Here is a 23898-nt window from a genome sequence, read left to right on the forward strand (position 1 = left end):
TTCCTGCCCCGCGGGTGGAATTTTTCGCGGACGCGTGTGCGGCATTAAGAGGGTCGGCATGGGCTGTCGGGCACAGCCACGTGTCCCCAGCCCGTCCCATCTTCCCCAGACGTGTCCCCAGCCCTGTCCCCTCTCCCCAGACATGTCCCAAGATGTGGCCCTAGCCCGTCCATGTCCCCTCTCCCCAGACATGTCCTCAGCCCTGTCCCATCTCCCCAGACGTCCCCAGCCCCATCCCCTCTCCCCAGCCATAGCCCCCTCCCCAGCCATGTCCCCGTTGCAGCCACTCGTGGCAGGGCAGGACACATCGTCAGCGCGTGACCCCGGTGGGGACCTGCTTCCCCTTCGCCTCCCAGCGGGGCCACCCACACCAGCCCCACCTCGCCGTCACCTCCTGGGGTGAGCAGGGCCACCCCCAGCCGTCGCCTTTAACGGGCCCGTGTCCCCACGTGTCCCAGGTGAAGGGTGGCTCCACCTCGTCCCTCCCCTCGGCGCCTTCCTTGTGCCTGTCACTGGGGATTAGCGCAGGGACAGCCCCCGCCTTGGGGACAGGGACAGGGACAGGGCCACCCGCCACCTCGCCTGGATGTAGGAGGCCCAGGCGGCCAAGGAGGACCAAGGGTGGCATCCCACATCACTGCAGTGGGTGAGGACGGGGACCCCCCCACGCCACACCAGCCCTCGGGGGCACCATGAAGGACCGGCTGGAGCAGCTCAAGGCGGTGAGAGACCCCCGGGGTGGGGAGGGGATGGGGGGCACACCCTGGGGGGGGAGTCCCTGGGGCTTGCTGGGCCCCAGTGCCTGGGGAGCTGGGTGGCATGGGGACAGGGGGGCTGGAGAGCCAGCCTCATGGTGCACAGGGGTGGCATGGGGATGGATGTCACCGAGACCCCATTCCATGGGGCAAGGGGATGTCACAGGGATGGGGGTCCTGAGAGGCAGCCCCATAGTGCACAGGAATGTCACAGGGATGGGGGGTCCTGAGAGCCAGTGGGGTGGCACGGGGACGGGGGTCCTGGGAGCCAGCCCCATGATGCACAGGGGTGGCATGAGGACAGGGGTCCTGAGAGCCAGCCCCATTCCATGGTGCATGGGGGTGGCACAGGGACAGGGGTCCTGAGAGCCAGCCCCATGGTTCATGGGGGTGGCATGGGGATAGATGTCACCGAGACCCCATTCCATGGGGCAAGCGGGTGTCACAGGGATGGGGAGCTCAGAGAGCCAGCGCCATGGTGCACGGGGGTGTCACGGGGATAGGGGGCACAGAGACCCAGCCCCACAGCAATGGGGGGGGTCAGGCAGAAGGGACCAGGGGTCAACCCACTGTGCCATCCAGAGGTGGGGAGGATATTGTGGGGGGACACCACCCTCCCCAGACTGACGGCTGTTCCCCCCATGCTGTGTGGTGCAGTGGGGAGACACCAGCCCCCCCCGGGATGTTTGGGGCAGGGGGTCCATCCCTTGGGGGGGCAGGGAGCGGCTGTGGGGTGCCCATGGGGGCCAGCACCCCATCCTGTGCCCCAACCTCTCTGCACTCCCCGCTGCCAGCACTGCTTCCTCCTCCCGCCTTTGCCTGCCATGCCATGGGGCCCCGCTGCCCCCATGCCCCGGTGCGGGCTCCCCCCCGGCGGTGGGGGTCCCAGCAGCCCCTCAGCCTGCGCCTGGGCCCCGGCGTGGGGCAGGCAGCCACGGCACGGAGGCTTGGCAGGGATTTAGTGGGGATTACGAAGCCATCAGATAAAACCCTTGGGAGGGAGACAAGGGATTAATTTTATTTTTACTCTGGTGGGAGGAGGTGGGGGGGTGGGGGTCCCCAGCCAGGGCCTTCCCCCTCCCCAGGGACACTGCAGCTGGGTACCCCCGGCGTGCTGGGGGGGGGGGGGGGGGGGCGGTGCGGCAAGGGGAGGCGGGGGGATGGGGCTGGCACCCTGGGAGGGGACGGGGTGGGAACCGGTGGGTGGGTGGTGAGGCATGACGCCAGGGTGATGGGCGACAGTCACCTTTGTGCCCCCCGCCAAGGGCCGGTGCTCAGACCCGCCACAGGACTAAGGTCGGGACCATAAACCCCTGTCCCGTCCCCATCCCTGTCCCCTCCCTCCGACCAAGCCCAGCAATCCCTTAATTCCCCAGCCAGATGTGAGATGAGCTCGCCCCCCCCTCCCTGCTGCAGATGTCCCCCCCCTGGGCCGCCACGTCCCCATGGCTGCTCCCACCGCATCCCCCCCACCCCTGGGCTGCCTGGTGGCTGCTCTGGCCCCTTGGGGCAGCTGCCACCCGGTGGGGGGGAGTCCCTAGGGTTCCCTGGTGCAGGCAGGGGGGAACCAGCCCTGAGCACTGCACGCCGGCCCCTGCAGAAGCAGGATGCAGACGATGACACCGATGAGCTGGAGATCGCTGTCGACAACACGGCGTTCATGGATGAGTTCTTCGCAGAGGTGAGGGGGGGTTGGCGCAGGCGGGGGGCTCGGGGCTGTCACCTAACCACCCCACCCCCCCAATCCTCCCTGCCTTCTCCAGATTGAGGAGACCCGGCAAAACATTGATAAGATCTCGGAGAACGTGGAGGAAGCCAAAAAGCTCTACAGCATCATCCTCTCAGCCCCCATCCCTGAGCAGAGTGAGTGTGGCTGCTGTGTCACCCCCTCGCTGGGTCACAGGTCCCCTTCCTGGGGACATTCCCATGGTGGCTCCACCGGCTCACGTGCCATGACCCCACAGAGACCAAAGACGACCTGGAGCAGCTGACGGCAGAGATCAAGAAAATGGCCAACAGCGTCCGCAACAAGCTGAAGAGTGAGTGGCCGTGTCCCCACCACAGTGGCAGCCAGCCCTACTGGTCCTTCTATCCCCACGGGAAGGGCAGGGGCTGCTGGGGACACTGTGGCCATGGGGGCCATGGGAAGGTCCCAGATGGGCTGTGGTCCTCTCTCGCCAGGCATGGAGAGGAACATCGAGCAGGACGAGGCACGCTCCTCCGCTGACCTCCGGATACGCAAGTCCCAGGTGAGCTCTAGTCCCCGGGACCCGCTGCCAGGGTTGTCCCCACCCAGCACCCCCAGGTCCTGAGCACCCCATCCCACTCTGTCCCCCACGGGCTTGGAGATGTGGCATGTCCTCGGTGTCCTTCCCCAGCCCTCTCCTGTCCCCCGTGGGCTGGGACATGCCATTCCCTGGGTCCCATGTCCCCAGCCCCAGGACTTCATCCTGCCCTAGCTCCTTAGTCTGGGGACACGCCATACCCAGAGTGTCACTGCTTTGCCTCCTCGTCCCCACCCCCAGCACCCCGTCTTGTCCCCAGGGCTGGGGGTGTCCCCAGTGCCACACCTTGCTCCTGTCCCCTGGGGCTGGGATTTGCCATGCCTGGGATGTCCCCAGCGTCACACTCCTGTCCCCTGGGAAAGCAGTCCATGGGGACATGCCATGCCTGGGGTGTCCCATGTCCCCGTCCCCAGCACTGGGTCCTGTTCTGCAGGGACTGTGGGGGTGCCATGCCTGAGGTGTCCCCAGTGCCATGTCCCTGTCCCCAGCACCGGGTCCCGCCGGGGGGGTGCCATGCCCGGGGTGTGCCCAGCACCGTGTCCCTGTCCCCAGCACTCGGTCCTGTCCCGCAAGTTCGTTGATGTCATGACCAAGTACAACGAGGCGCAGGTTGACTTCCGGGAGCGCAGCAAGGGCCGGATCCAGCGCCAGCTTGAGATCAGTGCGTGCCCGGCCCCGCCCCTCGGGGGAGTGGGCGGAGCCTGCTCCTGCAGCCCCCGCCCCTTTTATGAAGCAGGCGGGGCCAGGCCCCAAACACCCCCCTTATTTGGAAAAGGGGGCGGGCCTGACCCCACAGACCCCATCCCATTGGCAAAGTGGGTGGAGCTAGTCGTTACAGGCCCCACCCCTTTGGCAAAGGGGACGTGGCCTGTCCCCACTGCTGACCCCACGTGCCTGCAGCCGGCAAGAACACGACTGATGAGGAGCTGGAGGAGATGCTGGAGAGCGGGAACCCCTCCATCTTCACCTCGGGGGTGAGCACCCGGGGGCTGGGGGCTGCGGGGGGCCAGGGCCCCCCCGCTGACAGCCCCGCCGCCCCGCTCCGTTGCAGATCATGGACTCGCAGATCTCGAAGCAGGCGCTGAGCGAGATCGAGGGGCGGCACAAGGACATCGTGCGGCTGGAGAGCAGCATCAAGGAGCTCCATGACATGTTTGTTGACATCGCCATGCTGGTGGAGAACCAGGTACAGGCTGCAGGGGGGCCGCCGGGGACCGGTGCACGGGGCTGCACGAGGACTGGTGGGGATTGGTGCACGGGGACAGGCAGAGATCGGTGCACAAGGCTGCACGGGGACTGGTGGAGACCTGTGCATGGGGACAAGCAGGGGTAAGCCAGGATCAGTGCAAGGGGGTGCATGGGATGAGCAGGGATTTGTGCATGGGGACAGGCAGGGATCGGCGCACAGGGCTGCGTGGAGACGAGCAGGGACCTGTGCATGGGCTGCATGGAGACAGGCAGGGACCTGTGGATGGGGACAAGCAGGGACTGGTGCAAGGGGCTGCACAAAAATGAGCAAGAATCAGTGCAAAGGCTGCATGGCGATGAGCAGGGATTGGTGCAAGGGCTGCATTGGGACAGCAAGGCACCTGTGCATGGGGATGCGCTGGGACAGTGAGGGACCTGTGCATGGGGCTGCATGGGATGAGCAGGGATCAGTGCATGAGGACAAGGAGGGACCGGCACACAGGGCTGCACAGGGCTCCGTGGGGACACAGGGTGGCATGAAGACACGTGGACACCTGCACGGGGCCGTGCAGGGCAGCACAGGGACCCATGCAGGGGGACCCAGGCATGGAGCCATGCAGGGCTGAGTGCTGACCGGCACGCAGGTCCCCGTGGGGCCACCCAGCACCCAAGGCTGTGAGAGCACGTGGGAGGGAGGCAGGGGCAGGCAGGGGTGCTCCCCACACCACGGTGGTCCCGGCCCCTCTCTCAGCCCCTCTTTGTCCCCCCCATGCAATGCGAGGAGCCGCTGTGTGCACCGGGGAAGGGTGAGTACCTGCCTCATGGGGCTGTGCCATGTGCCATGGGGCCATGCAACGTGCCGTGGGGCTGTGCCACAGGGTCCCTGCTGAGCCTGCCCCCTCTCCTGTCCCTGCAGGGTGGGCTGCTGGATAACGTGGAGCAGCACGTGATGCACACGGCTGAGCACGTGGAGCAGGCAAACCAGCAGACCAAGAAGGCGCTCCATTACCAGGGCCAGGCGCGCAAGGTGGGTGGGTGGGTGCCAGCACACCTGGGTGCTCTCAGTGCCCCCCGCTTTCTCTCCGTCTCTCTTTGCTTCTGCCCCGCTGCCCCCGTGCCCTGTAGGGAGCCATGATCGACCGCATAGAGAACAACATGGACCAGTCCGTCGGCTTCGTGGAGCGGGCCGTGGCCGACACCAAAAAGGCCGTGAAGTACCAAAGTGAGGCCAGGAGGGTGAGATGGCCCGACGGCCCCAGTGTCATCCCCCCCCAGCATCCCAAAGGCACCCCTGGTGTCCCCCTCCATCCCTTACATCTCCCAATGCCCCCTATTGTCCAGTGGCCCTGAGACTCCCATGTCACCCTGGCCACCTCTTGTGTCCCCCACCCGCACCCAGTGACCCCCAGCCACCCCAGCTGGTCCCTACTCCTCCTCCCTTGTGACCCCCATGGGGTGGCAGCTTGGTCCCTCTCTGTCCCCCCCACCCAGCCCCAGCCCTTGAGCCCCCTCCTACCTTCAGGTGTCATGAGCTGGTGAGGGCTCAGCCCCTCCTGTCCCATCCCCGGGTCTGCAGCATCTCTGACTCTTCTGCACTCCTCTGTGCCCACCTCTGCTTTCTGTCCGCCTCCCTGGCACGGGGCAAACGTAACTGGCCCCTCTCTCCTCTCCCACCCCTCCAGAAGATGCTGATTTTGGCAGTGATAGTGCTGCTCTTGCTGGGGATAGTTGCCCTCATCATCGGACTTTCTGTGGGGCTAAACAATAGCCCCTGAGGTGGGGGCTGTGTCTGTAAGTGTCGGGGGCATGGGACTCACCGTGGGGACACGGAGGGCTTGGGGATGGCAAGTGGGCACGGCCAGGTGGCCCCACCGCCGTGCCCTGCCCGGGCTGCTCTGCCTGCGGCGGGCTCTCACTCTGCACTGCTTCAGTTCCTGCTGCTGTCTTTGGGGCTGGGGGTGCTGGCTGGCCGGCAGCCTTGGCTCTATGGTGCTCAGGGTTTGCGGTGCTTGGGGCTCCATGTTGCTTGGTTGTCTGCAGTGTTCGGGGCTCCATGGTGCTCAAGGGTCTGGATTTCAGCTCTGTGCTTGGCTGTGTGTTCCCTGTGTCGGTCCCTGTCATCTCCACTCCCTCCAGACCCTGCTGCAGCAACTCTCCCCCTTCCCTGCCAGCCTCTCCGGCTTGGGGCTGACATCTCCCCCTTTCCCTCCACCAGACTCTTCCAAACATCCCAGCAGTGATGTCTCCCAGCTGGACCCTCCCTGGCACCACAGCCTGGCCCCCTCCTCTCCCTGCTTCTCCCGGACCTGCTGCCCTCAGCCCCTGTGTGCTGGCTCCTGCCCTGGGCTCCGGCTCAGCACCACCGCCCGTCCCTCCACGGAGGGGTCCTGTCACCGGAGTGCTCTCCCCTGCCAGACCATGCCCTGCTGGTCCTTGGGGTCTGCCCGCGCTTGTCCTCATGTCCCCTGTGGGAAGGGGACAGGACTCAACTATTTATTTTCCCTTTGCTGATAAACCAACATCTTCTGGTCCCCCATCTCTTGCTGGGGGGAGCAAGGGGGCCAGGGCCCATGCCAGCACCGTGACACTGCAGGGACATGGCAGCCAGTGCTGCAGCTCAAGCAAGGAGCAGAGATGAGGTGCCTTGCTCGGGGCAGACAAGCACCTCATGGCACCCCAGAAGGACAAGGGATGGGAATACGGTCAGGACAGGGGGTTTGGTGGCACCAGCAGGTGTCGGTGGGCCTGGCCATGCTTTGCTGTCTGTTGTGCCATGGCAGACGGAGCTGCAGGGGACCCTGTCCCCTCTTGGCCTTAATGTCTGTGGCTGGCACATGCCCCGGCGGCGACCGCCCCTGTGCTGCGGTGAGCCAGGGCAGGAGTATGTGGCAGTCGTGGTTATTTAATTCCCGTTAAATAAAGATCCCTGCTGATGCCTGCCCTGCACCCCTCCTCTCCATGCACATGATGCTGAGGCACTGCGGGAACAAGCAGGGTGCTGGCACCCCAGACACCCAAAGCAGGGGGGGGGCTGCCCCAGGGCTGGTGGCTTTGGCCAAGGGCCTGGGCTCTGCGACCAGCCCCTGTTTTCAGGTGCTGGAGCGAAGCAGCCCCTTGGCAGGGGCTGGCGGAGGAGCAGCCCCTTGGGTTGGGCATGTGATGGGGCAACATGGGACTGGGGACAATCCCAAGCCCCGTGGGCTCTGCCAGACTGGGCCAGATCATCTCCCATGATTCTGGGTAAGACATGGTGACGGGGATGTGTCCTCCCTGTGCCGGTGCTGGGCCGCCTGTCCCAGAGGGACGCTGGCACAGCCCCATCCTGGTGCTGCACACAACCAGCTCACCCCTGCCCTGCTGCCTCCCCTGTCTATTGTCCCCCCTCCCCAACCCCGTGTCACCCACAGCCCTGCCTCACCGCCCCTCTCTCCCCATGCAGAAGAAGATTATGATCATGATATGCTGCATCATCCTCGTCATCATCTTGGCTGCCAGCATTGGGAGCATCTTCGCCTAAGACCCTCACCCGCTGCCCTCCAGGTGACCAGGCACACCGCGGGAGGGTGGCAGTTAGGGTCCTTGGTACCACCCCATACCTGGAAAGCGGGTTCAGGCCTCGGCAGGGTTGTGCCAGACAGGATTCAGCCACCCCGGACTTGGCCAGCGCGTCCATAAGGCACCGGCAGAGACTGGGTGTCCCCAGGCAGCCACACCAGGGAGGGACAGAAACAGCTGCAGTGCTGGGAGCTGCCTCCCCTTCCTCAGCGACACCTCATCTTCCTCCCTGTTGCAGGTGGCCTTTCCCCATCCTGCCTCGCCACCCGGATGATCCCATCTGCGGCTCCAGCTATCGGAGAGACCCCGACAGCTGGCCCTGGGATGCACCTGCCAAGCCCTTGTCCCCGGAGACCCGAGGACATCCCTCTGCCACAGCCCATGCGTCCCCGGAGGAATGCAGACCACCTGCCCTACTCCCCTCTTCCCTCCCACCACCGGGTGGATGCCCCAAGGTCCCCCCTCACTCCCCATCCTCCATTTGGCCGATGGTCAGCGGTCCCTGCGAAAAGCAGCCCCCTCCTCAGCGGCACAGAGCAGCCAGAGGAGCCGCATTCCTCCCCAGGGCAGCGTGCGGGTGACATAGAGGGCTCTGCCTTGCTCGGGGAGGAAGGAGGAACCTCTCTCCTCGCTCGGAGCTCGTCTGCAGCGACTTCTCAGTCTCACCAGCTCTTTGGATGTGCAGCCACCCGCACCACAGCCCTCCTCCTGAATAAAGAGATCACCCATGCCCTGCTCCAGGGTGCTGCGTTGGGGAGAGGGGTCTCAGCAGGGGCAGACAAGCCCTGATGCACACATGACCTCCGGGATGCTCCTGGCTCCACATCTGCGCCTCCAAAAACCACAGCAGCTGACACAGGTTCTTGTGGGGAAGGTTTAATTAAGGTGGCCCCCTCCCCAGCCGCTCATTACACCCTGTGTTTCAGAAAGAATTTGCCCCAGTAGCGTCCCTTTAGATGCAGGTCGTAGGGGCTGAGGTACTTGCGCATCCCTAGCATGTTGGCAGTGATGACGCGCTCAAAGGTCCAGGGATTTTGGTTGTTGAGCCTCTTCTCCTCCTCCTCCTGCTGCATCTGCTGGAGGCTGTCGCGGCTGACAGGGATGGCAGGGAAGGGCAGTTTCCTGGCCACTTGCGTGAGGAAGGGTTTCACCTCCCCGAACTCACAGCGCCCACCGACCTCCACCACCAGGCACCCACTCTTCACTGCCGTCACATAGCGGTCGATGGGACCCTTGCCGCCCCCCATGCGGTGCCCCAGGCTTTTCCGCGTCACTGGCTTGTAGGGGGCTGGCACACGCCAGATGGCAAACATGTTCTTGGGGTCCATGCTGCGGCCGATGGTCAGGCGGATCATCTCGAAGTGGCCCCAGTGGAGGTAGCCACCCCCCAAGGCCTGCGGGGGGAGGACAGGGCACCTAAGGGACCAGGTGCTGGCAAGACAAGGGGGACAGAGGTTCCCCGATCCTGGCCCTGCATTAGCAGCCATCACCCTTCTCCTCCCCACGTGCTTTTGTGGGGGGGAGCAGCCTCCCTGAGGATGTCTCAGAGCTGCCTTTCCAGTTTAAGCTCGGTGTTATGTCCTTTATCCCCTCGCTGGAGAAACTGGGGCCCTTCCTCATGGGGGTAGCTCAGTTACTCCAGCTTTTTGGAGCCAGTCTGGTGCCGGTCCCCTCCAGTTGCTGGCTTGTTTGGTGTTTTCACTGCCCATGGAAGGACTCAGCACCAACCAGACGGGGGTCTCGAGCCTGGGGGTGCCCACTCCTGCACCCTCCCTACCTCCTGCCCAGGCTGCCCAAACGCAGCCCCTGGCCCCCCTGGGCTTCCCCCTCGCCACCCCCACGGCTCCAGCTGGGGGACGCAGGACCCCACCCCGCTCACCAGGATCCCGTACTGCCCCTGGGTGAAGTGGGTGGCCTGCCTGGATGGGCCGCGGATGTCACGTAGCTGCCGAGGCTCCCGTCTGACCTTGGGCACTGCCGGGACCTTGTCCACGAACTTCAGCTTCGTCCTCTCCGGGAAGGTGATACCTGCCAGGGGGCCAGCGTGTGAGGGCCACCGGCCCCAGGACACCCCGGGGCTGGGTGGCAGCCGATTGGGGGTGCCCCCGCCACCGCCGGGGGGGGTGTGTCTCCCCGCCGCACATCCCCCTTACCGCTGTAGTCCGGGGGCAGCACGTACTTCTTGAGGCCCGCCCGGGGGACGGTGACAGCGCCGGGACCTGGGGACAGAGCGGGGACTCACAGCGGGGCCTGATGCACCGGGGGGGGGGGGGGGGGGGGGGGGGGCGGCCTCGCTTCCCGGGAGCTGCTCTGGCAGCGTCGGGGTGATTCGGAAGGGTCCCCGGCGGGCCAGATCCCAACACCCCCCCCCCCAGCCCCTACAGCCGGCCAGCAGTGCCAGACCTCAGCGCCTCCCCGTTAATGGCAGGGGGCCCGGGCGTCTCGGTGTCAGAGCTGCGCCCCCCGCCCCCGCTCATCCTCGCCGGCACCCGGGCTCCCGCGCCCGCTCCCCCCGGCAGCCAACGGCCCCTGCGGGCACTGCCCGGGCTCCCCTGACCTCCTCGGGCCAGCAGCGGCCGCGGGAGCCGCCATCGCCACATCGCCCCGCCGCGCCGCCGGCGGCCGGAAGTGCCTGTAGCGCACCGCCCTGCGGCCACCGCGAAACCAGCCGGCGGGGAACACTTCCGGTAGCGCCGTCCGTCCCACTGGTGTCCCCCGGGAAATGCGGCGAGGGAACATTAGTTCCGGGAGGTGGGCTCGACGGAATCCCTGCCGTGTCCCTCCACGACGCTTTCCCCCGGTGCCCGCCACCCTCGGGCCGGGCAGGAGCCCCGCTGAGGCTCCCATGCCCCTCCCAGGCCTGCCCTGGCCTCTCCCCATGCCCTGCAACACTCCCCCACCCTGCACCGCTGCCTCAGAGGGAGACACACAGGGGTCTGTGCTGCAAGTGGCTCTTTATTGCCTCCGTGGTGGGTCGTGGCATCCCTCGATGGCTTCAGTAGGTGCTGAAGACAGCCTGGATATGCTCCCCCATGTGCGGCTTGTACGTGCCGACCCCTGCGGCAGAGGAAGGGGCATGAGGCTGGGGCACAGCGGCCCCGGGTACAGCCCCCAGCGCCCCCCAGCCCGGGCCCACCTTCCTGGAGGGCGTCCTGGCCGCTGAGGAACTGCCAGTATGTCCTGTCGGCCGAGCTGGCGGCCAGCCCGTGGATGGAGACTACCATGGGGCCCCAGGACGTCTGCTCCGTCTTGAAGCTACCAGCGAAGCGGGTGGGCTTGGAGCTGGGCTCGGGGATACCCTGGGACCCCCTGCCCCAGCCCCTCTGGCTCTCACCTGAACTTGTTGGGCTCCTTCGCTGCCGCCTCCTGCAGCACCCTGAGCAGCGTGGAGCCGCGTGGGACCTGCACTGAGATGGTGTAGCTGAAGTGCTTTCCCCGCAGCTTGTTGATGACGGAGTAGTGCACCGTGATGGAGGCTGCAGGGAGGCGAGAGGGGCAGGGTGGGCACCCAGTGCAGTGCCAGGGGGCACAGTGCAGGAGCATCATCCCCACAGGGTCTGGGGGGGCTCTGGGCGGCAGCAGCCGTACCTCTGTGAACCCCAGCTGTACCCAGCTTTGGGGACAGGAACAACTGTAAGCTTGGGGACATACCAGCAATGGCGTCGCAATCCACATGAGCCGCTTCCAGGTACGACTTGCCCACGAGGGCAGGCAGGACCTGGGCAATGGCCATGGGCAGGCGGTAGTCATGCTTGTACACCACCGAGAAGGCCTGGGTGCAGTCCCACTCCCGTGGGGCATAAAACTTACTTGTGGCCCCCAGTGCCTGTGGAGGAAGTTGGAGGTGGCGTGAGCAGCCCCTGGAGCAGGACCGGGCGGCCGGGACACCGCAGCCCTCACCCATACCTGCAGGGCCAGCCCCATGCTGTAGATGTTCCCAATCATGCCATTGCCTTTCTCCTGCTCGTCGAGGAATTCATTGGTCACTGTCGACAGTGCCTCCCAGAGCAGATCCTGCTCATCCTGGAGATCCACGTGGCTGTACGTGCATGTCAGTGCCAGCGCCGCCACGGCACGGGTGTCTGCAAGATCCTGGCATCACTGCCAAGGCCACCGGGGCAGAGCCGCCGGGAGCAGGGCTTTGCCAGTGGAGGGGACGTGGCGGGGCCGGAGGGGTCCCTTACCCACGGAGATGTCGCTCTCAGGGCTCAGCACCTGCTTGGCCAGCATCACAGATGGCTCTCGGTAGCCACCCGCCCCTGCCAGGCATAGGGCCAGGGCGTCCAGGCTCACGCTGTACAGGGTGGTTATTGGGACACCCTCCGTCTCTACAGAACAAAGTGCGGCGAGCTGATGGCAGGGCCAGGGTGTGGGGTGGGAGATGCTCCCCAGTCACCCCAGTCCCCCACTCCCACCACGGCGTACCCAGGCTGGCCATCTCCTCATCCGTTTTCTGCTGCAGGATGCTGAGCAGGTCGACAGTGTGCCCAAGCGCGTGGACTTGCTGGGGGTTCTGGCAGGAGGAGAGGAGGGCGAGCACGTACAGAGCCACCTGTCCCGAGGTCATGTCTGGGGGGACAAGAGAGCAGCGGGGCGGTGTGGTGGGCTGGGACCCAGCACCCCAGTCCCTGGCCAGGGCGGAGGGAGCCGGCAGTGCCAAGCCTGCGGTACCGGCTCCACCAGGACCGGGTGCTGCCATAGGGGTGCACCCCCTGCCCCTCCCTACCTTTCTGGGCTTTTTTCACGGCTTCCTTCTGTATCTGCTGGAGCAGCCACTGGCGGGCAGAACTGTCGGTGGCCCCGGCCAGGTTCATGGCCAGCAGGATGCTGGGGTTTGGTGGCTCATCTCTCTTGACAGAGTCCTCCAGCTGGTGCAGCAGCTTGGAGACCAGGTGGTGCGGGGCGACTGGAGGGAGAGGGGCCAGGCACACCGCTGGCATTCAGTGGCAGGAGGTCACTGGGGACCCCATGTCCCCTCCACGCAGCCCCTCGCAAGGTCACAAGCCTCTCTCCGCCACCTCCGTGGGAGGGCTGGCACTCACCGCAGCCGTGCGCGGCCGTGCTGCCTGCCAGCGCCAGCAGGACCCCAATGCCAAAAGCCACGCTGAGCAACATCTCGTCCTCAGGGCAAGCAGGTCCACTCAGGCCAGCAGAGTTCCGTGGGCACTCGTCTCTCTTGGGCGTCCTCTCTGCTTTTAGCTGCTCCTGGTGCCCTTCCCCAGTCATCTGCCCTCCCACTGCTGCGGCAGCACTGCCAAGCACCGCCAGCTTATCTGTGTGCCCAAGGGTGTCCAACAGAGTTGGAGGGTCATGGCTGCGGGGACAGTGATTTTCCATTTGCGGTTACTGAAATCACCCGTGGAATGTCCGCGAGCCTGTGGGCCTGGGTGGGATTCATCCCAGGGCATGGAAGAGTGTCATAGCAGGACCTCCCCCCCTCAGTCATCAACCCAAGGTCCTGGGAGCCTTGCTGGAAGCTCACCAACCATATCCCAACATACAAGAAGGCTTTGTACTTTCCAGGAAGCTACAGCCCTGTTAGTCTAACCTCAGTACCCGGAAAAATGACGGAGCAGGTCATCCTGGGTGCTACTGAAAGCATTCAAAGAACAATGCCACCACTGAGTGCCACCAGCTGGGGCTGACCAAGGGAAAGTCCCGTCTTATCTGATGTGATATCCTGCTATGATAAGGTCACCCACCGCATGGATGACGGGAACGCGGGGGATGCTGTTTTTCTGGGGTTTGCAGTTTTGATCCTGTCCCTCACAGTGTCCCTGTGGACGAGGTGTCCAGCTGCCATGCCGGGTGACAATGGGGCTCAAAGGGGTGCAGGGAATGGGGCTACAGCTGGCTGGAGACCAGTCGCTGTGGTTGATAGCAGACTGGGAGCTGCTGGTGACTCTCTGGAGGGCCAAGAGCCCTGCAGAGGGGGCTGACTGGGGGGAGCGTTGGTGGCGTGGTGTAACCCCAGCTGGCAGCTACGTGCTGTACAGCTGCTCGCTCACGCTGCCCTGCTCCCTGCAGAGGGGTGGGGGGGAGAATCAGGGGAAAAGATGAAACTCAAGGGTTGAGAGAAGAACAATTTAATAATTGAGGTAAAATAAAACCCAATAATAATAATAAAAGTATAACAATTGTAATAAAAAGGAAGGGGAAAAGAATAAAATCTAAAGGGAAGAAGGGAAAAACCCCAAGCAATGTGCTCACCTCCCGCTGACCGATGCCCAGCCAGTCCCTGAGCAGCAATCACCAGCTTCCAGCCAGCCCCCCCCCCCCAGTTTTTATACTGGGCATGACATTCTATGGTATGGAATGTTCCTTCGGCTAGTTGGGGCCAGCTGTCCGGGCTGTGTCCCCTCCCAATTTCTTGTGCCCCACCAGCCCTCTTGCTGGCAGGGCCTGAGGAGCTGCAAAGTCCTTGGCTTGGTACGAACATCACTTAGCGACGACTAAACACTTCAGTGCGTTATCAGCGTTATTCTCATACTAAATCCAAACCACAGCACCGCAGCAGGTACTGCGAGGGAAAAATAACTCTTATCCCTGCCAAAACCAGGACAATTGGGCAATTGTCAAGGGTGGGGAATTTAACAGGAACAAATACCAGATTCTGCACCTGAGGGTGCACTGGCAGGGACGTTCCTTACTGGTGTCAGTGACCATAGCGGCTGCGGTCACGCAGCAGGTCTGCCCCCAGCATCGAGCTTGGGGCAGGGGCAGCCATGGGGGGAAGCGGGATGTGGGGGCAGCGCTGGGTCCACCACCAGGTCACCTGGTGCTGCAGGCTGCTCGCCATGGGGTGCTGGGGGGTTCCCACCCCTGCGGGACCCACCATAGGCTCCCAGGGGAGAGAGGGTCCAGTCAGTGCCAGGACCAGTGCTGCTTGTCTCGGTGCCTCCCCATCGCCCCTTCCCCTGCCTGATGGCCCACGCCAGAGCTGGGGGGCAGCCGGGATGGGGAGGGTAGGCTGAGGGTGCCTGGGTGAGCTGTGTGCCCCCTTGTCCCAGCGCAGCCCAAGGAACAGGGGTTAGTGCCCTACTGTGCCTCAGTTTCCCCAGAGGCTCTGCTCTGCTCCAGGGACATGCCCATCACCCTGCGTGCAGCGACCAGCCTGCTTTTGGGGCAATGAGGGCAGCACATTGACCCCCCAGTGACTGACCCCCACCTTCTCCATCACTCCCCAGGCTGGGACAGGGACTGGGACCAGGGAAAGGAACAGGGACAGGGACCAGGGCCCTCGGTTTGTCCCCCTGGGAGGAGGAGAGCTCTGCAGAGACGAGCCCCAGGTGGGTGCAAGGGGCTGGGGGTGGGGCTGCAGGGACCACCCAGCGCCCCATTGGGAGAGCTGTGGCCCATCGACCTTGGCCCAGGTGTAAAAGCCATCAGCAGGGACTGCTTCTCCCCCTCCTCTCTCACCATGAAGGCTTTTGCAAGGGGCTTTGTGCTCGCTCTTGTGGCTGCAGCCTGGGCGCAGGATGCCCTGGGTAAGGGGCTGCTTGGGGGGAGTCCTGCTGGGTCTGGCTGCCCTCTCCGAGGGCTGTTTGCTGTGGGGTGGTGGGCACCAGCAATGCCTGGCTGCTGGGGGAGGAAGACTGTGGGCTCCTCTCCACCCCAGGCGGGGCAGGTCTGTAGGTCAGGCTGCCTCATGTACCAGCCATGGGGCTGAGGGGCTGGGTCCTGAGCGAGGGAAGCTCTGGGGTGGGTCCTGTGTCCCCCCACATCCCCCCATGGAGGCTCTTCAGGAGCATCATAGCCACATGGGTGCCCTGGGGGGACAGCCCAAAGCAGCTCAGCCCCTGGGGCCACCTCTTTCCCCATCCTCCCCAAGGCTGTAAGTGGTAAAACAGGGGGGCTTGAGGTCCACCTGTGCCGGGGGCTTGTTCCCCTGGGAGCAGGCAGCCTGGGGGTCCCTAGCAAGCTGGCTCAGCCCCCCTCTTTGCCCTACCTAGTCTCTGTTACGTGTGGCCACATGTGGCTCTCCGTGGTGGTGCCGGCTGGGCTCCTGGGGAGCCGTGTGACCGGTGGGGAGCTGACTCTGGGATCTAGCTGTGGGGTGACGGCTGCTGACCAGGACGGGTACCGGCTGGAGCACCCGCTGGAGGGCTGTGGGACCACCCTGCAGGTGAGGAGCCAGGGGTGAGGTGTCCCTGATAAAGCCGCTGCGGCAGCAGGGACCTTCTTGGCATGGGTGTAGGATGGAAGAAGGGGGCACGGTGTCCCACAGGGGAGGGACAACATCAGGGCATCCTTGGCCGTGACTGCTGAAGCCCCTGTGGCTGGGGAGGAAACCACGAGGGGAGGGACAGGCATGGTGGGTCCTCTACAACCATCAGGGTGCCTGTGCCGTGGTTGTCACTGCACCCATGTGCTGGGTGAGCACCAAGGCTGTCCCCATGAGCCCTGCTGTCCCCATGGGGACAACCACCCCTTTATGCAAGGGTGGGAGCACTAGTTAAACTGAGTGGGGCCATTACCAGTGACCTGAAACCTGGCTCTTGCCATGTGCTGAGGGGTTTTCTGGCTCCTGGGCACACAGCACCCCTCCTGGGGTGCTGGGGACAGGAAGGGGACCCCTGCTCTGAGCCAGGTGACACCTCCAGCCCTGTGTCTGTTCATTCCCCCAGCTCCTCCCGGACAGCATCCACTACAGCAATGTCCTCCACTACCACCCCTTGGCTGGGGGGGCCGTGGCTCGAGCCAGACCCTTCTCCCTCCCTGTGGACTGTTACTACCCCAGGTAAGCAGGCAGCCCCATGGAGCCTGGCTCCTGCTGAGCCCTGTGTGCCCACGCTCCCTGGGTGAGCTCCACTGTGGGACCCCTCGGTCCTCTATCTCCTGGGCAGGGAGGGTGCTGGGGGTGCCTGTGCGCAGGGATGTGCCAGGTAGGGGTGCCCAGGAGCCCGTCACCCCACTTGAGGATGCTCTGCGGTACAGGATGGGCAGTGTTTCATCCAGGGCCATCCAGCCCACCTGGGTCCCCTTTGGCTCCACCATCGCTCACCAGAGACCCCTGCGCTTTGCCCTGGATGTATATGACAGTGAGTAGGGACCCCCAGACCCCCTCGTTGCCCTGTGTGTGGTGGACACACCTGCCTGGCCAGGGCCCTGGTGTGATGATGCTTGGGGCAGCCACAGCCATGTGCCTTCCAGGTACCTGGTCCTCCCGCCTGCTCCAGCCCACCTATTCCCTGGGGGATCTGATAAATATTGAGGCCTCGGTGAGAACCGACCCCCGCCTGCCCCTGAGGGTCTTCGTGGATGAGTGTGTGGCCAGCCCCAGCGCGGCAGCACAGCTGAAATACAAGGTCATCGCTGACAACGGGTGGGTGCCAGTGCTGGGCACAGCACGGTGGCTGCTGCCCCCTGAATTGCTGCTCTCCACCGTGCTGGGACCCTGCGGGGGGCGGCAGTGCCTGTCTCACCCTGTTTCCCACCCTGGTAGGTGCCTGCGGGATGGGCAGCTTGGTCGCTCTCGCTTCCTACCCCAGCGTGGAGACCGCTTCCTCCGCTTCCAGCTGGACACCTTCCTCTTCCCAAACTCCTCCGGCAGCCAGGTCTGGGCTGGGGGTGTGAGATGCCACCCACCCTCGCAGGGAGGGGGTGATGGGTGGAGAGCCGTGGGGCAGCTCGGGGGTGAACAGGATACTTGTCCCTGCAGATCTACCTCCGCTGTCACCTGAAGGCTGTGGCGGAGGGGGCTGCCAGCACTGCTGGCAAAGCCTGTTCCTATGACCGTGTGGCAGCCGCCTGGCATTCCCTGGATGGGGCTGACTGCTCGTGCTGCGGCTCTCCGGCCGGCTGCGGGGGCCGGCGGCGGCGCTGGCTACCTGGGAGCATGGGTAAGTGTGGGGTCCCCACCTCGGTGGGATCTATGTGCCCTATGAGGGGTGCCTGTACCCATCGGTGCCTGATGGGCTTCTCCTTGCAGGGCTCCTTGGGGAAGCCAGCATCCGTGTCGGTCCCCTGGGGCTGCTCTCGGCTCTGCCTGGTTCGTCCCCCGTGCCCACGGAGCTCCCGACTGCACCGGAGCCCAGCATGGCTCTGCCTCCCCACCCTTCCATCCCTGTGGTGCGGGGGGAGAAGAGGGACTCTGGTGAGTGTGAGCTGGCCCGCGGTGCTGGGGGGTGGCTGGGGTGACCCTGCTGCCCTCCTCACCCTGCTGCCTCCCCCCACAGGGCCAGCGCTCCCTGTCCCTGGCACCATGCTGGCCATGGTGGCCATGTGCTCCATCCTTGCCGCTGTGGCCATGGCTGGCTGCTACTGCTCGGTGCGCCGCCGCCGGAGTGGGCACCAGCTGGGGGGGGCCGAGGAAGATGTGGGGGAGCGCTCTGCTGTGGCCATGACCCCTACCACAGCCAGTGGTGCCCAGGCCATACCTGGGGACCCCCCGCTCTTGTGGACCGTGCCATCGCTTCCTTCTTTTTAGAAATAAACCTGTGGCAGAAAGGCTGTGCCAGGTCAGTGTGGGAGGGGGCTGCAGAGCCTGTGTGCTCCCCTAGGGGCTTGGGGTGAGTAGGGGTGTGTGTGATGTGTCCCCAGTGCCTCTGTGTACCCCAGAGGTCCCTGGGGTGCTGCCAGACAGCCTGTGCCACTCACCATGGGGTGGGCAGGAGGCCTGGGTCCTCAGCAAGCGTGGCTTCTGTGCCGTGGCTACCTGGGAGCCAGCCAGCGTGGGGGGACAGCATGCCAGTACCCCTCTGCCTGGGCGGTGGGCAGAAAGCATCCGTCCCTGATGTAGGGATGCCAGTGCAGTGAGGCAGTGCAGCCTCCTGCCCCGGCATGGCTGCAGCGTCACCTCCCCTGGGGATGCTCTGGTGGGGACTGGGGCAGTTTGCAGGGAAGGAGGGGCAAGAGCGGAGCTCTTGGGTGGGTGGGGGGAAAGTTAGTGAGCTGACAGACACCTCAGCTCCTGTGCTGGGTGTGAGGCTGTGCAGCCTTAGGCTGCTGGGGGAGAGGGGCTGAGGGGGTCTCACTGTTTCCCCAAAGCTGCTTGGCTATGGGGGTGGGGCAGGTCCCTGGGCTGGGGCATGAGCCGTGCCTGTCCTCTGCTGCTGGCGGGCTGTGCCTGGTCACGGCTGAGCCCCCTGGACCCTCGCCGTGTGGGTGCTGGCTGCGTGGGCAGTGCCAGGTGCAGGGTGATGGTGTGCAGGGCGGTACCACGTGGCCCCCTCTGTCCATGGGGCTTTATTTACTGACTCTGGTTTATTTTTCCTCCCTACCTGGGGTTCTTGCCTCTTGCTTTTGGCTGGACACCCCGAAGCCACCGCAGTGAGGAGTAGCTGGCTGGTGGGGGAGGGATGCAATGGTGACGGGACCCCCTCCATCACAACCAGGGAGCAGGGACTGGCTGATGGGCAGCCTGGGTGCCCCCCTGCCTGGGGAAGGGGTGCTGAGGGGTCTGGAGCCCACAGCTCGGGGGGGGGGGATTCCTGGCAGGGCCGTGCCCAGCCCTGCGCCCTGGCTGGGCGATGCTCTCCGCAGCGCGGAGGCGTTTCATACCTAATGGCCTTTGATGGATCTTTCTTCCAGGAACTCAGTGCAGAGAGCTTTTTTTTAATTTTATTTTTTAATTTTCTTTCTAATCTCTTTTAAACACAGCCACGGGCTGGGGGGCAGCTCTCAGCAGGGCTTAGATCAGCTAAGGTGGCGGCAGCACTCCTGCTGTCCTCATCTCCCCTTCCCCTGGCCCTGAGTGGGCTGGGGGCTGAGCATCTTCTCGCTGTGGGGCCATGATGGCCTGGACCCCTTCCCTGAATGGGGAGGGCGGGCACAGTGGCCAGCTGTCCCCTCTCCTGCACCGGGGGTGCCCTGCTTTTTGCTCCCTACTGGAGGTGGGGTGGCTTTGAGTCGCTGCTTGTTTTTCCCCCACCTCACAGCCCATCTGTTCGATGGCCCTTTGCCACCGTGGGTGGGTGGGGGTGCCACCCGTGAGCCGCGCAGCCCCCCCGTGGGGCGGGGCACTGGGGTCCCCGCATGGGTTGCAGAGCCATACGGTGGGGGCTCATCCGTGGGTCGTGGGGGTCCGCCAGTGGTCGCGGAATCCCCGCACGAGGCTGGGTGGTGGGGACCGCCTGTGGGTCGGGGGCTCGCGTGGGCTGGGCGGTGCCCGGGGGGGGATGCCGCAAGCTGTGACGTCAGCGACGCTGCGCCAATGGGCTGGGGGCGGGGCGGGGGGGGGGGGGGCGGGCTGCTCCGGGGGGACCGAGCTGCTGCGGGCCGGCGCGGGGTGTCCCGCTGCCCCCATGCAGGGGATGGGGAGCCTGCGGCTGGGCAGCCGCGCCGTCATGTACACGGCCGAGACCCTGCCCAAGGGCAAGAACCGGGTGATGGGGGTGAGTCGGGGGGCGAGGTGGGGGGCTGGCACACCTGGACACCCCCCACCCCACCCCCGCCTCCAACCCCCTGGGCTTTCTGCCCCACCGAGGGATGCTGTGGCCCCGGAGCGGCTCGGGGACCGGGGCACCCCCGTCTCCGCGGTGTGTGTGCGGGGGTGTTGACCCCAGCCTCACCCTGCCCCACGGCACAGACCATCCAGATCATGACCGGCTTCATGTACATCGGCTTCGGGATCGTCCTGACCACGCTCACCAGCGTCTACACCTCCGTCTTCGTCATCGGCGAGATCCCCTTCCTGGGCGGCGTGTCCGTGCGTAGCTGGGGCAGGGGACGGGTGCCCACGGGAGAGAGATGCCCATGGGGAAGGGATGCCTACAGGAGACGGATGCTCACCAGGGAAGAATGCTCACCAAAGAGAGATGCCCACGGGGGGAAGGATGCCCACCAGGGAGAGATGCCCACTGGGGAGAGATTCCCACCAAGGAGGTGCCCGCCAGAGTCCCAGGAATGGGGACAGGGGGTTCTGGTTCAGCAGCTGTAAAGCTCAAGGGCTAACAACAGACAAGGGGGGGTCACTGTGCCCCCGCGAGCTGTGGGGCTGTGCCTGTGGATAGCTTGTTAGTGTTGGGTGGGTGTTCAGTGCCCTGTGGCTGTGCAGGTTTGGGGGGCTCAGGGTGACCGTGGTGGTGGCTGACTGTCCCCCTCTGTCCCGGTGCAGTTCATCATCTCAGGCTGCCTCTCCATCGGGGCGGAGAAGAGCCCCACAGAGTGTGCGGTGAGTGACCCCAGGGATCCCCACCGCTGCCCTGTTTCCTGGATGAAGGGATCCTGGGAGGCGGGGAGCTGCTCAGCCCCAGGTGAAACCCACTGGGGCAAGGCCACATTTGAAGCTTGTGTCAGGGTTATTTCTGGAAACAAGCAATATGAAGGAGGAAAGGAAAAAAACAACCCAATGACAGCCTGCGCTGTTACCCGTGGCCAGTCCCCCAGGGCTCAGCCAGGCAAAGCCAGGGTGGTGGGTGTCCCCACGAGCTTTGGGGTCTGACATCTGCCCCAGAGCTGCCCCCAAAGCCTCTCTGCACCCGCAGGTAAAGGGCAGCCAGACCATGAACATCATCAGCGCCATCTTCGCTCTGCTGGGCATTGTCGCCTTCATCGTAGACCTCAACCTGAACGGGCTGTACCGCTCCAGCTTCGACTACTACAGCTATCTCATCCCGGTAAGCGGGGGCACAACTGGCTCCCCCATCTCTGCCTTAGGAGCAGCGGTGCCCAGGGCTGGCTGAGCCTGCCCGGATAGGGCTAAGCCTTTTGGGACCTTCCCCTGTCCCCTTTTCTATCCTTTCACCCCCCCAGGGGCTGTTGTGCCTCCTCCCTGGATGCCCCCTGAGCCCCTCCGTGGGAGGGTCTTTGCCAGGCTCCTCTGCGGGGTTCAGCTCCATCACGGTTGGGAGCCCGTGGCCGGCGGCACCCCGACCACGGGGCCGTCTGCCGGCGCGGTGCCGTGCGCCTGACCTATTTTAGGCTGATAACTCGGGAGATGACTCACGCCCTGGATTCTCCCAGCAAGCCGTAGAAGCGGCAAGGCAGAGGGCTGTGAGTGAGACCTTGGCACCTGCGGAGCCACAGCTGCAGTGCTTGGGTTCGGTGGGAGATGGAAGAGGGGAACCCCAAAATCCTTGCCTCAAAATGTGGGGTGGCGTCCACCCTGTGGGGCTGAGCCCGGGTTTCCTCCTCCTGGGCATTGCTGATGGGGCTTTCCCCATCCTGGAGCTCGCAGGGAACGGGATTTCCATCGTGCTGCTCATCTTCACCATCCTGGAGTTCTGCATCGCTGTGGCCACCGCTAATTTCTGGTGCCGGGCCACCCGTCTCAGCTCCAATGAGGTAGTGCAGGGGGGCGAAGGGCAGTGGGGCTGAGCCCCGGCCGGACCCCCAGCATTGTCGTGCCCCCCTCCCCCAGGCCATGCTGATCGTACCCAGCACCACGCGGGTGGACCTGGCAGTGCCACCGGCTGACCTGCCGCAGCCGCCCAGCTACACTGAGGTGATCCACGATCCCAAAGAGCAGCCCAGCTAGAAGTGGAGCCGGGGCTGGGCTGGCTCCCAGGAGCAGCGTCCGACCCCTGCCTGCATGACAGACCTCCTCCCACCACCGACGGTGCCTCCCCTGCGCCGGGAAAGCATGTCACCCATTCCCGGGAGCACCCAGGCACCTCCACCTCCCGCATTGGGCGCTGCTCCAGGCATGGGCGGGTGTGGGGGGCAGGGGGGAGGCCAGAGCCCCCTCAGACCCCACGGGGTGGTGGGTGCCAGGGGCCATCCAGAGCCCTGTCCCCTCCTAGAAGCAGCAGCTCTTTGGTTTCTTTGCAGCTGGCCGCCCCTGAAGTCTAGCGAGGTGCTGGCCCCAAGGACTTCGGTGCAGGGTCCTGCCTCCATGCTCCCGAAACCATCCCCAGCCAGCTCCCCATGCCCAGGGCTATGGCATCCTCTTCCTACTGCGCTGCAGGTGGGGACACACTGGTACCCCCTCCTGAAAGCCACCCTGGATTTGCCCCCTCCTCGCCCATCTCCTGCCCCCGCGCTAGGTCACAAAGAGAGACTCTTTGCCTGCTGCCTGCTTTGGAGAGCGGGCTTCTCCGGGGGGGGCGGGGGGGGGCATCTTGGGGCTTCACGGGGTGTTTCTGCCTATAAATACCTGGCTGGCTCCTGGGGTTCATTCATGTCAGGGATCAGGAGCTCCCCGAGGTCTGGCAGCCGTATAGCAGGCAGCTTACAGAGACCCCAACATGTGCTGGGAGCCGGGTGGGCAGCCGGACCATCTACCTCTGCTCATATCCAGTTTGCTTTATTTTATCTTTGAAATAAATGCTCTGTCCAATAAATGTGTCTCCTCGTTTTGGGGATTCTCAGCACAGGAGCTGCAAATCCCCCCCGCCCCGCAGAGCCACTGTATGTCAGGCAAAGGATTCATCCTGCCTGGCTTCAGTGGTCTCCTGTCCCCAACACCCTCGCCTGGTCTCTCCCCCCCCCCCCCCCGTTACAGACACAGCAGCCCGGCTCGCTGTATTTAGTGCTGCTGGAGCAGCTGGTCTGCCAGCGGCGGTGACGGTGATGGCAGCAGCTCTGGGTTCTCACACCGACGGAGGAGCTGCTCCCACGGCTGGGGCTGCTCCTCGGGGTGACATGGGGACGCTGGTGGCACATGCTCCCTGTTCCCACAAGGCTGCAAACGTGGCTGGGCGATCCTGTGTGATGGGAATGGAGCAGAGGGACCCGGGGAGCGCTCCCAAACCTTACCTGTGCTGCAGTCCCTCCAAAATGTGTGGGAAGGGAAATTGAGACCAAGGGGCTCCTGGCCCATTTTTAACCAGAAGAGAGATCTGCTTGCTCCTGATGAGCTCGTTACCGACTTCCATCCTTAAGTAGCCCGTGGTGGTGGGGATGCTTGAGAGCCTCACAAGGAGGAAGGGTGGTGCTGAGCATTAGGCACAGTGTGCCGGTAGGTGATTGAAGCTTTATTTATCCTGAGCTCATGGAGAGCCTGGTGGTGGTTTTCAGAGGGGTGGGAGCAACCTGGTGACCTGTCGGTGCCCTAAGGGGAGTTCTCCATCTGCGCTCCCTCCCTGGGGTATCCTCACCACAGTCTGAGGACAGTGTCCCCACAGACCTCACCTCCAGCCCCAGAGCAGGGTCAGAGAGTGCCTGTTTGAACCATTTCTTTAGTTTTGGGTTGAGTTAAATGTTTTCTTTCTTGTTTCAAAAGCCTCCTCCCC

General features: G+C 64.6%; 4 protein-coding genes across 16 annotated transcripts; 2 read left to right on the top strand and 2 right to left on the bottom strand.

The window, feature by feature from the left end:
- Window positions 1-316: 316 nt before the first annotated feature.
- STX3 (syntaxin 3) lies at window positions 317-8513 on the top strand. Of its 8 annotated transcripts, none has more exons than XM_037402675.1 (11): window positions 343-722; window positions 2356-2436; window positions 2519-2618; window positions 2720-2794; window positions 2937-3004; window positions 3593-3701; window positions 3941-4014; window positions 4092-4226; window positions 5145-5255; window positions 5911-6019; window positions 6444-6556. In XM_037402675.1, the coding sequence occupies exons 1-10, from the start codon at window positions 693-695 to the stop codon at window positions 6001-6003; spliced, it is 876 nt and encodes a 291-aa protein (XP_037258572.1). In that variant the 5' UTR covers window positions 343-692; the 3' UTR covers window positions 6004-6019; window positions 6444-6556. The 8 variants fall into 8 exon arrangements, 6 of the variants coding, with proteins under 6 accessions (XP_037258571.1, XP_037258570.1, XP_037258572.1 ...); XM_037402676.1 differs by having other exon boundaries at window positions 5914-6019; XM_037402678.1 differs by lacking the exons at window positions 5911-6019; window positions 6444-6556 and adding exons at window positions 7668-7768; window positions 8022-8513 and having other exon boundaries at window positions 349-722.
- A 130-nt stretch (window positions 8514-8643) lies between these two features.
- Window positions 8644-10475, bottom strand: MRPL16 (mitochondrial ribosomal protein L16). Its single transcript, XM_037402679.1, has 4 exons — window positions 10341-10475; window positions 9937-10002; window positions 9663-9811; window positions 8644-9177 (listed from the first exon to the last, which is right to left on the bottom strand). Exons 1-4 carry the CDS (start codon window positions 10381-10383, stop codon window positions 8692-8694), a joined length of 744 nt encoding a protein of 247 aa, XP_037258576.1. The 5' UTR covers window positions 10384-10475; the 3' UTR covers window positions 8644-8691.
- Window positions 10476-10718: 243 nt separating this feature from the next.
- On the bottom strand, window positions 10719-13147 carry CBLIF (cobalamin binding intrinsic factor). Its single transcript, XM_037402671.1, has 9 exons — window positions 12826-13147; window positions 12510-12689; window positions 12209-12352; window positions 11968-12111; window positions 11690-11865; window positions 11435-11609; window positions 11118-11259; window positions 10920-11038; window positions 10719-10840 (listed from the first exon to the last, which is right to left on the bottom strand). The coding sequence occupies exons 1-9, from the start codon at window positions 13118-13120 to the stop codon at window positions 10779-10781; spliced, it is 1437 nt and encodes a 478-aa protein (XP_037258568.1). The 5' UTR covers window positions 13121-13147; the 3' UTR covers window positions 10719-10778.
- A 2040-nt stretch (window positions 13148-15187) lies between these two features.
- Window positions 15188-23007, top strand: LOC119155058 (membrane-spanning 4-domains subfamily A member 12-like). Of its 6 annotated transcripts, XM_037403217.1 has the most exons (14): window positions 15188-15270; window positions 15736-15908; window positions 16411-16523; window positions 16721-16824; window positions 16937-17108; window positions 17229-17340; window positions 17445-17625; window positions 17715-17879; window positions 20313-20432; window positions 20841-20897; window positions 21211-21342; window positions 21903-22009; window positions 22086-22169; window positions 22496-23007. In XM_037403217.1, the coding sequence occupies exons 1-14, from the start codon at window positions 15204-15206 to the stop codon at window positions 22514-22516; spliced, it is 1608 nt and encodes a 535-aa protein (XP_037259114.1). In that variant the 5' UTR covers window positions 15188-15203; the 3' UTR covers window positions 22517-23007. The 6 variants fall into 6 exon arrangements, with proteins under 6 accessions (XP_037259114.1, XP_037259113.1, XP_037259115.1 ...); XM_037403216.1 differs by having other exon boundaries at window positions 22086-23007; XM_037403218.1 differs by lacking the exon at window positions 22496-23007 and having other exon boundaries at window positions 21896-22009.
- The last annotated feature ends 891 nt before the right edge of the window (window positions 23008-23898 follow it).

Source organism: Falco rusticolus, chromosome 10 (genome assembly GCF_015220075.1).
Source record: "Falco rusticolus isolate bFalRus1 chromosome 10, bFalRus1.pri, whole genome shotgun sequence".
Lineage (NCBI taxonomy): Eukaryota > Metazoa > Chordata > Aves > Falconiformes > Falconidae > Falco > Falco rusticolus.